At 41.9% G+C, this 12123-nt stretch overlaps 1 protein-coding gene across 2 annotated transcripts in view; it reads right to left on the reverse strand.

The window, feature by feature from the left end:
• KIN (Kin17 DNA and RNA binding protein) overlaps positions 1-12000 on the reverse strand; it is a 34958-nt gene extending 22958 nt beyond the window's left edge. Inside the window, exons 1-4 of one of the 2 annotated variants that reach the window (XM_008002222.3) lie at positions 11821-11999; positions 6518-6612; positions 680-723; positions 472-594 (exon numbers count right to left, since the gene is read on the reverse strand). In XM_008002222.3, the coding sequence (XP_008000413.3) occupies positions 472-594; positions 680-723; positions 6518-6612; positions 11821-11934 (376 nt within the window). In that variant the 5' untranslated portion in view covers positions 11935-11999. Of the gene's footprint in view, positions 1-471; positions 595-679; positions 724-6517; positions 6613-11820 lie in introns of both variants that reach the window. The other variant, XM_037983324.2, reaches the window with a different exon arrangement.
• Positions 12001-12123: the final 123 nt, after the last annotated feature.

Genomic DNA, 12123 nt, shown 5'->3' on the forward strand with positions numbered 1-12123 from the left:
CTGAACATGCACAGACATTTTTTCCTTCTCATTTTTCCCTAACAATAGAGTATAAAAACTATTTACATTGTATTAAATATTATAAGAAATCTAGAGATGATTTAAAGTACGAGGGAGGATGTATATAGGTTATACGCAAGTACTATATCATTTTATTTTATATAAGGGACTTGAGTATCTGTGAATTCTGGTTATCAGCAAGGGGTCCTGGACCCAATCCCCCATGATACTGAGAGACAACTGTATTATCTTGCACAGTGTTTATTCAATTCTATCTAAGTATTTAATATCCAATGGTTATATGATGTTCTATTAACTTAAGGCAGAAATTATGCTCCCAAAATGGAATCAAGTAACATGATGAATAAGCAAAACATTGACCCAAGTTTTTTTCTTTTCTTATCCCAAATATCTCATCCTATGAAGATTAGAAATGGGAAAGAAAAAGCAACTTTGAAATCTCATTCTTACCTTCTCTGCCCAGCCACTTAGTAAAATCGGTCAGAGTTTCCCACTGAGTTGCATTCATATGGATGTGCTCTCGGTGGCTGATGTATTCATTGTAGACAATGTTGTTGTGGACCCTTTTAGTGCCTGAGAACAAAATACGACACTGATGATCCTCAGAAGATTATGCGATTTATAAAGTTACTATTTGCACAATACTTAAAATATTTACCAAAGCGTCTCCTGAGAAGTTCTAAAAAGTCATTTCGGAATTCCCTAATAAAGAAAGAAAGGAAAGCATTAAGGTAATTTCTACAAACATAAAGCATCATCTTTCTGAAATTTCAGCAGTAGTATAGTTTTTTGTTTTTGTTTTCTTTGAGATGGAGTCTCGTTCTTGTCACCCAAGCTGGAGTGCAATGGTGCAATCATGATCTCAGCTCACTGCAACCTCCACTTCCCAAGTTCAAGTGATTTCTCTTGCCTCAGCCTCCCAGGTATCTGGGATTACAGTGGTCTACCATCACGCCCGGCTAATTTTTTTTTTTTAATTTTTAGTAGAGATGGGGTTTCACCATGTTGGACAGGCTGGTCTCAAACTCCTGGCCTCAGGTGATCCACCTGCCTCAGCCTCCCAAGTTGCTGGGATTACAGGCATGAGCCACTGCATCCAGCCAGTATAGTTTTAATGTCCAAATGATATATGAAACATCTACATGAATATGGCTGTGAACCTTTAAAAACTGATCAAGGAAAGAACTCCAAAAGATTACAGCTTTTAAGGATTAAAAGACAGTTTGGAGTTGAAATGTTTTGTCTTGGTAAAGCAGTCATAGAAAAAGTTACCACGTACCTTCGGAATGATTCCTTCATGAAGTCTGTTAGTGCCACTGATGGTGGCATAATGACCCCAGTCTATCTATGATAACAAAACTGCCCTGATTCCACGTGAAATTGGCATTTAATATGTGACTCTGAGCTGGGTACACTGTAGTAAGTGCTAGATAAACCTAGGTGAATAAGACATAAATCTTAACTTTCAAAGAGGTTATAATCTAGCAGAACCAATCATAATGAAAAAGAAACGTAACAAAATATCATTGAAAGAGTCACAGGAGATGCCCAGAGGTGATTTTATTGTGGGCGGTGAAGGATAAGTAGAACCCTAGAGGTGAACTGCAAGAGAAAGCTCTTTCCAGCTGGCAAAGAAACATGAAAGCCTCACATATCTGACAAATGGCTTAATTTGACTAAAATTTATGGCTGATAAAAATCAGAGTGAGAGGGAGGGTAGAGTAGAATAAGGGAGATGATGTGGCTGGAAAACCAAACTAAGGTTTGGCTAATTTTTGAAGTACCTTGAATGTCACGTGAAAGAGGCTGAGTTTTGTGCAGTCAATAGAAAAGCATTAAATAATTTTGTTTGGCCCAGGTGCAATGGCTCATACCTGTAATCCCAGGACTTTGGGAGGTCGAGACAGGAGGATCACTTGAGCCCAGGAGTTCGAGACCAGCCTGGGCAACAAAGTGAGACACTGTCTCTAAACAAAAAAAATTTAAAAATTAGCCAGGTGTGGTGGCATGCATCTATGTTCCCAGCTACACGGTAGGCTGAAGCAGGGGGATTGCCTGAGCCCAGGAGGTCAAGGCTGTAGTAAGCCATGACTATGCCACAGAACAAGACCCTGTCTTAAAAAAGAAAAAAAAAAAAAAAAAAAAAAAGGCTCAACACGTTGGCTCATGCCTGTAATCCCAGCACTTTGGGAGGCTGAGGTGGGAGGATCACGAGGAGGTCAGGAGATCGAGACCATCCTGGCTAACACGGTGAAATCCCATTTCTACTAAAAATACAAAAAATTAGCCAGGTGTGGTGGCGGGTGCCTGTAGTCACAGCTACTCAGGAGGCTGAGGTAGGAGAATCACTTGAACCTGGGAGGCAGAGGTTGCAGTGAGCGGAGATCATGACATTGTACTCCAGCCTAGGGGACAGAGTGAGACTCTGTCTCAAAAAATATATATATAAATATATATATACACACACATATATATAGTATTAAAACATTTTAAATATATTTTTAAAACTTTGGAGAAATGTGTTAAAATCTGGTAGATAGCAGAGAACAGTAATTCTCAAATTGTGGCCTCTAGACCAGCAGCATCAGCATCCGCTGAGAACTTGACAGAAACTAAAAGACCCCAGCCCTGCCCCAGACTGACCGCCTCAGAAGTGCGGTGACTCTGATGCACTCAGCAGTTTGTGAATCACTGGTATAAAACACGTACAGAAGGGGCTGAAGCTGCAGGCTGGGCGACCAGTGAGAACCTCACTAAAATACTTCAGGTGAGAGACGCAGAGAACTACTGCTAGGCCAGTGAGAATGGAAACGACATAGTATAAAGGACGTTGTGCAGGACAACTGACAAATGGAAATTCCAAGAGGACTTGTGGTTTACAGCTGAGGAGTGTGGGTGATGGCTATTCGCCAGCATAGAAGAAGAAGCAGGTTTGGCTGACACTTGTAATCCCAGCACTTTGGGAGGCTAAGGAGGGAAGATTGCTTGAGCCTAGGAGTTCAAGACCAGCCAGGGCAACAGTAGTGAGGCCTGATTTCTGCTAAACAAAAAGAAGTAGCCACGCCTTTAGTCCCAGCTACTCGAGTGGTTGAGGTGAGAGGATCACTTAAACCAGAGAGATAGAGCTGCAATGAGCTATGATTGTACCACCACGCTCCAGCCTGGGCAAAGAGACCTTGTCTTAGTAAAACAAAAGACAGGTGCTTAGCCCGGCACTTTGGGAGGCTGAGGCGGGTGGATCACAAGGTCAGGAGTTCAAGATCAGCCTGACCAACATGGTGAAACCCATTCTCTACTAAAAATACAAAAATTAGTTAGGTGTGGTGGCACGTGCCTGTAATCTCAGCTACTCAGGAGGCTGAGGCGAGAGAACCGCTTAAACTGGGAGGCAGAGGTTGTGGTGAGCCGAGATTGTGCCACTGCACTCCAGCCTGGGTGACAGAGTGAGACTCCATCCCCCCTCTCCCTGCCCCTCAAACAAAAAAAAAAAAAAGAAAGAAAGTTGTGTGGAGAGAATACTGAGTTCAACTTCAGAAACGTTAACTTTGACACAGCCTTCAGAAACAGATTAGATCACCCAGGAAGGGAAAAAAAAAATCTGTAACTCAAAAGCAGATGTTAGGAATAAACATCAAGATTTCGGAATCATTCAGACAGAAAGGTAACAGTTAAAAGAATAACGGGACTCAAAGAGACCGTGTGCAGTGGGGTGAGAAGGAGTCACTTGGGCATCTGGAAGAACTTTCCTGTATGAGGAGCTAGAGAGGAACGCGGTTGATGAAGAAACATGCACAGTGGGAGTAGGAGCAGGAAAACTATGAAAGAATGAAAGACATGGGTGTCAGTGAAGAGGTAAGAAGAAAGATCAAGGAGGATGAAGATGGAAAAGGCGTGAGGGACTCTTCAGGCCCCGAAAGGGCGGAAGTCAGTCTCCAGGGGACCGGGGAGTGAACGGGAGTGGAGAGGAGGGCACTGGGTGGAACTGGCTCTTGCCAAAACAGTGCTTTCCAGCACAGCAGATGCACCATGTGCCACTCGAGATGGTTTGAGGTGGTTCACAGATAAACAATTGTTGCCTCTGTCACTGTGTTATCTGCACTGATGGTATAAAAGCCATGGAGGGAAAGCTCGCTGGCAGCTTAGCAAAATCAAGGCAGCAAGCAGTGATCCCAAACCACGCTAGCAGTCCAAGTGTTCTTTACCATCATACACTTGCGGTCAGAATTAGGACTGTATCAAATGTCAGCCCCCCAGTTCACGTCTAACGCTGTGTGTCAGGGAATGAAATTTATGAATGAACCACTTCTGCTGCTGAACAACAGCTGGCCTGAGAAAAGCACGTGGTGAGCTGTGAGCTGAAATGTCTTTTTCATGGAACAACATTTTTATTTGAAATAATACCTGATATATACACTAGCATTATTCCAAATTGAGTATTTGGCAAACAGTTTCTAAAAAATAAAGTATGTCTGTCACATTAAGGGAAACAACTGATAGTATTTGTTGCCAATGATAAAATCTGAACTCCCAACTAGTAACTGCCACTGTGAGGCTGACATAATTCCCAATACTTTTAAAGATGTTTCTGATGACTTCAGTGTTGACATTAATGAATGATTTTATGACACTGTTTGATAAAATCTGTCACCATTGGGAAGATCTATGAAAGTCAGTGAAATGATAAGTTTTAAATGACCAGTGCATGTTACGAAATCATGCATGGGGTATAAGAGTCACTCAAAATCAAAGACAACCCATGGATTTTAATGTAACAGAGTACAAAAGGTTCACTGACCTGGTTTCAGAGTCCCCACTGGGACTCATCTTTAAGACACTGCCATGCATTGTGTTTTGATGTAGTATCAAGGAAGAAAATTATCTGAAAATATTATTAAAATACTCCCCCTGCTTCCAACTACATATCTATGTAAAGGCTGGATTTTTCTTTCTTCCTTACTAGACCGTGAACTCAAGGGCTGGATTTTCTTTCCGTGCTTCAATCAAAACATTTCCCAAGAGACTGAATGCAGACGGAGATTCAAGAATTCAACTGGCCTCTATCAGGTGAGACACTGAAGAGATGTGCAAAGATGTAAAACAATGCATGTTTTAAAATTTAGAAGATGTACTTGTTTTTCATTAAAAACATTATTAACTTTAACACATAAGTGTATTATTTTTAAAAATTAATTTATGGCTGGGCACGGTGGCTCACGCCTGTAATCCCAGCACTTTGGGATGCTGAGGCGGGTGGATCACCTGAGGTCAGGAGTTCAAGACCAACATGGCCAACATGCCGAAACCCTTTCTCTCTTAAAAATATAAAAAATTAGCCGGGCATGGTGGCACATGCCTGTAATCCCAGCTACAGCTACTCGGGAGGCCGAGGCAGGAGAATCGCTTGAACCCAGGAGGCAGAGGTTGCAGTGAGCCAAGATCATGCCACTGCACTCCAGCCTGGGCAATAAGAGTGAAACTCTGTCTCAATAATTTATAAACCAATTTTTTTAAAAAACTTGTTTTGATTTCTATGTGTTGATACATATAACCCACATAAACAGAAGTTCTTGGGGTCTTCAATACTTTTTATAAGTATAACGGGGTCCTAGGACCAAAATGTCTAGAAGTTTGGAAAGAAAGAGATGGTAACAAGCAAAGAGATGGTTATCAATGGTACCTGTAACAACAGCTAATCTGAATTGAATATTGGCACTCTTCTAAGCACTCATAAAATATTAATTCATTGACCTTCATATAAACTCTATGAAGGATCAGCAATACTTAGAAGAGGTTGCTATTTTTAGTGCCAATTTTTTTTTTTTTTTTTGAGACGGAGCCTTGCTGTGTTGCCCAGGCTGGAGCGCAGTGCTGTAATCTCAGCTCACTGCAACCTCTGCCTCCCGGGTTCAAGCAATTCTCCTGCCGCAGCCTCCTGAGTAGCTGGGATTACAGGCGTCCACCACAACGTCAGGCTAATTTTTGTATTTTTAGTAGAGATGGGGTTTCGTCATCTTGGCCACACTGGTCTTGAACTCCTGACGTTGTGATCCATCCGCCTTAGCCTCCCAAAGTGCTGGGATTACAGGTGTGAGCCACCTCGCCTGACTTTTTAGCACCATTTTAGAGATGAGGAGAATAAACCACAGGAAAACGAAGTAGGTCATCCAAAGGCATACAGTTTTTAAATGGAGAAGGATTTGAGTTTGGGAAGTCTGAACGCAGAACCTATGTTCTTTGTCACAAGTGTGTTAGAATGAAAGACAGCTTCGTAAATTTGAAGTGGAAGAAAGGAAAAACTAAGTTGTGAGAAATAATTTTGTAACAGTCTTAAGAGTATGATTAATTTTCAAAAGAAGATAAAAACTAAGCATAGAGAGAATACAGTTATGTTAACATATAAGAAATAATAGAACTTCCAATATTTAAAATATTAACCATCTATTAAGTGTTCAACTGAATAAAGCTTATAAGATAAAGAGTTCTTTGAGTTACTTACTCTGAAAAATAATCCATAAACTGCTGAGGATTTTCTGAAGCCAGCAATAGTTGTCTCTGATGAGATTCGGACATACAATGACACTTAAAGCCATTCTATAAAAAATGTAAAAGTAATAAATTCTGATTTAGGTCATCAAAATGGGCTCTAAATAGAAGTATTTAGTTAAAACCCAAAAAGTCTGCTCTTTGATGATAATTTAAAAAATAATCAAATCACTAGCTATAACCACTCTATCAGGTTTTCAAAAAAATTTTTTATGGAGTTGAGCTTTCAACTCTGCTAATCAAAGAGTAATCCTTGAGATCAAAGAGACAGCAAGAGTGCTGTAGAAAACAGACATTAATAAGAAACATACCAGGCACAGAAACAGAAGAGAGATTCCAGTTTTTAGACTTAAGTTAACCAATTCTTATTGAGCACCTACTTTATACAAAGTGTCAGACAAGTGCTTAAAAGAGTAAAATGGGTCATTAGTGAATTTCCAACACAGAAACTACTGTCGCTCACTTTCCTCTACTTCAGCTCATTATCCAAAAGACATTGCTGCATATTATATTAACCTTGTTAAACATCTGTACCTTCTTAAAATGACTGGAAAAAACATGCAAGTTTTGAGTATCTACCTCTCCTTCATATTTGAACCTCATACCTCTCCTTCATATTTGAACCTCATTCTTCACTAGTAATAGAAACGAAAAATGTGCCTTTCTTCTATTCCCTATCTCTATCTGAAGCACAATCACCCAAGCCAGGAAACCAGATAACATCCTAGATTCCTTCCTCTCTTTTTTTTTTTTTTTTTTTTTTTTTTTTTTTAAGACGGAGTTTCGCTCTTTTCGCCCAGGCTGGAGTGCAATGGCGCAATCTCAGCTCACCACAACCTCTGCCTCCCGGGTTCAAGTGATTCTCCTGCCTCAGCCTCTCGAGTAGCTGGGATTACAGGCATGCGCCACCATGCCTGGCTAATTTTTGTGTTTTTAGTAGAGACGGGTTTCTCCATGTTGGTCAGGCTGGTTTTGAACTCCCAACCTCAGGTGATCCACCCACCTTGGCCTCCCAAAGTGCTGGGATTACAGGCGTGAACCACCGCGCCCGACCCCTTCTCTTTCTACCTTCAATTTAATAGGAAGTCTATTCAGCTTCTTAATAACCCATATCCAGTCCCTCTGTTCAATCTCACTGACACTGTCCAGATTTCCACACTCGATTTTGCTTCAAATAGTTTCCTAATCTTTAGATCATGGACCTCTTACAATTTTTGCCTCATCTGTGCCCTATAAGAATCACAGTTATTATTTAAATTTATTTTAAAAAGAAACTTGGTATCAGCCTCATAAATTAAAAAAAAGTATCACTTTCTATAAACTAAGAAAAAATAAAATGAACAATCAATAAAGTTATGAAATCCTAGAAACCCAGGAGTAGACGGGGGGGATACACTGGCTCTGACCTTCACTCTCTTCAGTCTTCCAGTATCAGGAGATAGAAGATGGGGAAGCGAAACCATAGGGGTCACCTATCTCCCTCTCCCAGCCCACCTCCTAGGTAGGGAATTCCGGGCAATGAATAGATCTGAGGACAAATAGACACAGAAACACTGCGGGGGCCTTACTCTGAAAATTGATAATTACAAAAAAGAATTAATCCTTTACTCCTTCCCCATAAAAATTGCATCTCAGTATAACATTTAAGGATGGCCAGACACAGTGGCTCATGCCTGTAATCCCAGCACTTTAGGAGGCCAAAGCAGGAGGATTGTGTGAGCCTCCGAGTTCAAGACCAACCTGAGCAACACAACGAGACCTCCATCTCCACAAAATATTTTTTAAAATTAGCCAGGCATGGGTGGTATGTGCCGATAGTCCCAGCTACTTGAGAGGCTGAGGCAGGAGGATTGCTTGAGCCCAGGAGTTAGAGGATGCCATGAGCTGTGATAGAGCCACTGTACTCCAGTCTGACCAAGAGTAAGATCCTGTCTCAAAAAGAAAACAATAAGTTTAAGGATAACCAAATAGCCTTAGTGGATGAGCAAAAGCTCATTTGTACAAAAGCATGGCAGCCAATCATAAATGTTAAAAAAAATTAGAAAAATAACCTCTCTGACACTCCTAATAAAATAACTGACTCAGGCAAGGATGCTAAAACACACAGGTAAAAGGATAATAGGAAACTAGATATATAGGCAGGATTTCTAAGCATTGCCCCAATACTTACTTGCTCTTACAAGGGGGAAAATATTACTTTCTAATATTATTTACAAGCTGTCACCTTTACTCCATTTAAGTACTACCAAACATTATTGGCTTCCTTACGTGATGCTATATGAAATATACAAGATCACCTATAACGAATACTATAGGCTGGGCATGGTGGCTTGAGCCTGTAATCCCAGCACTTTGGGAGGCCGAGGCAGGAGGGCTGCTTGAGTTCAGGAGCTTCAGACCAGCCTGGGCAACACGAGGAGACCCTATCTCAATACAAATAAAAAAGTTCATTAGGCATGGGTGGCAGGTACCTGTGGTTCCAGCTATTTGAGAGGCTGAGGCAGGAGAAGGGTTGCTTGAGCTGGGAAGGTCAAGGTTGCAGTGAGCCATGATCGTGCCACTGTACTCCAGCCTGGGCTACCGATTGAGACCTTGTCTCAAAAACAAAAACAAAAACAAAAACAAAACAAAAAACAAAAAACAAAAAAAACTATATTCCTCCCCGCAAGTGTTTAACCTGAAATTAATCAATCAAGATCACCTACAAAGTATTCTTCCTCCCCAAAATGTTTAACCTAGCCCAATCAAAGCTTTTAGATATAATTTCCAATTGACAGAAACTACGAGTTAGAAGGCAAAAGACAACCAGAGGAAACAAGTCAACACATATGGGATGTTACAGGACAATAGCCTGGCCTTCTCTCTTTAACAAGTCAATGTCAAGAAAAAGAAGGCCGGGCGCAGTGGCTCACGCCTGTAATCCCAGCACTCTGGGAGGCCGAGGCAGGTGAATCACCTGAGGACAGGAGTTTGAGACCAGCCTGGCCAACGTGGCAAAACCTTGCCTCTACCAAAATACAAACATTAGCCAGGCGGGGTGCCAGGTGACCGTAATCCCATCTACTTGGGAGGCTGAGGCATGAGAATCACTTGAACCCAGGAGGCAGAAGCTGCAGTGAGTGAGATCGCATCACTGCATTCCAGCCTGTGAGACAGGCAAGTCTCTGTCTGGAAAAAAAAAAAAGAAAAAGGGGTGGAGAGAAAATGGGTTATATTCTAAATTCAGAATATAGAGAGAATTAAATTTAGAGAAAACTAAAAGTCCTAATAACTCAGAGCACAGATAACTTTTTGGGCAGTTAAACTATTTTGTGAGATTTTATAATGGTGAATACATATCATTATGCATTTGTCAAAACCCATAGGATATAAAACACCAACAGTGAACCCTAATGTAAACTATGGATTCTGGATGATACTGATGTGTCAATGTAGTTTCATCCACGGTAACAAATATAACAGCCTGTTGCAGGATGCTGATGATGAGGGAGACTCGGGGGGTGGGGGTCCTAATAACCAAATCTGTAACAGTCCATGACTTTTGATTGAATCTTGATTTCAAGAAGCAGTTGGAGGACAACTGAGGAAGTGTGAATGTGTATTAGATAAAGAGGAACTTCTATTAATTTTGTTATGTTGATTACATATATTGTGGTTATATAGAAAAGAATCCTGAAATTTTAGAGATGTCTATTTAAGTATTTAGAGGTGAAATATCTTGATATTGGTAATTTACTTTAAAATATTTTTTATAAGTTAAACATGGCAAGATTACTTAAAGTGTTAAGTCTGGATGTTACTGACTGCATGTTTGCATCCCCCCCAAAGTTCATATGTTGAACCCTAACCCCCAAGGGGATGGCATTAGGAGATGGGCCTTTGGAGGTGACCGGGTTTAGATGAGGTCACAAGGGTAGAGCCTGCATGATGAACAGGGTGGGACCCTATCTTAAAAAAAAAAAAAAAAGAGGAAGAGAAGTGTCTACTAGAGCTTGCTCTATCTGCTTTGTGAGGATAGAGGCAGTTTCTGCAAAACAAGAAGAGGACCCTCACTAGAATCTGACCATGCCAGCACCTTGATCTTGAACTTCCCAGCCCCCGGAACTGTGAGAAATAAATTTCTGTCATTTAAACCACCCAATCTATTGCATTTTATATGGCAGTCCAAGCAGACTAAGACATTAGATAATGGATATACAGGTATTCATTAATAGAACTAAAGAGAATAACTGTATCCATGTTAGTCAGTATGAGCCCCACCTAAAATATCTCTTCCTTCACTCGTAGAAACACTGGATTAGATTATTCCACTTGCCTCAGTGTTCTTCCACCCTTACCCAATCCAGTCCAATCTTCGGAGAAAATTATGATCACATCTCTAGCCTGCAGAGCATTCCATCAACCACCTCTTTAACGGGGAAAAGCATAAATTCCATAGTGCAGCATATAAGGCTTTTCAAGATCAGCCCAGACTCCTTGAGCCACTCTATATATACTTCACTCATTTAAAACTCAACGACAATCCTACAAGTAGGTGAAAGTATTATTCCCTCTTTAAAGGAGAATATAAGTAAATAACTTGACCAAGACCACATGGTTGGTAAGTGGCCCAGCTTGACTTTAAATTTTGACAGTCTGATATATCCATAAACCAGATAAATCCATAATCTTAACCACAGTATTATTCAGTGCCCGGTACAGTGTAGGTGCTCAATAAATGCTTGCTAGATGAGTTGTGTGGAAAAGCTTAGCTCTTCTTTTTCAACTGATCCCAAAAGAGGTGTGTATCTTAACCACCCTGTTTCTCTTTTTTTTTTTTTTTTTTTTTTTTTTTTTGAGACAGAGTCTCGCTCTGTCGCCCAGGCTGGAGTGCAGTGGCCGGATCTCAGCTCTTAAGAGCCAAGTCAAGTCAGAGCTGATGACTGTTACTGGCATTGCCCGGGCATCTAGTATTGCAGTATCCCCGCCCTTGTGAGGGCTGCAAAACCTTTTCTGATGTCGTTTCTTTGATGGTGGGGATCGGAACTAGGGAGGAATGAGGGGTCGCAGAACACAGGCTGCCCGCTGGCCCCGCGGGTTGCGGGGAGGGGCGGCTCTAGTGCGCTGAGTAGTTGACTCGCCCAGTGCAGACTTCAGAAGCCTCACGACCCGTATCCCAGGAGTCCCGGCCCCGCGCCCTCAGCCCCGCGTCCAGGACCTGATCCTGGATTCCCAGGGGCCCTCCTGGGAAGACGAGGCCACTCAGGGCCCACTCACCTCGTCCCGGCACTGCTTCTGGCACATCTGGCAATACCAGCGTAGCTTCTGCAGGCCCTTGGACTTGATCCTGTTGGCGATAGCCTTGGGAGTAAGAAAATCCGACTTCCCCATGGCGACCACGGCAGCGGTCACTTTCTGGACCCTAGTGCCCAGCAAGCCGGAAACGGAACTTGGCTGGCGGCGGTGGGCGGGACAAATCCCAGCAGAGAGGCGAAAAGAGGTGGGGCCTGGGACGACTGGGTTGCAACGCTCGCGAGACTCCTCTCGCCGTAGCGCGAGGAAACGAGACTGAAGAAGAGA

Source organism: Chlorocebus sabaeus, chromosome 9, assembly GCF_047675955.1.
Source record: "Chlorocebus sabaeus isolate Y175 chromosome 9, mChlSab1.0.hap1, whole genome shotgun sequence".
Lineage (NCBI taxonomy): Eukaryota > Metazoa > Chordata > Mammalia > Primates > Cercopithecidae > Chlorocebus > Chlorocebus sabaeus.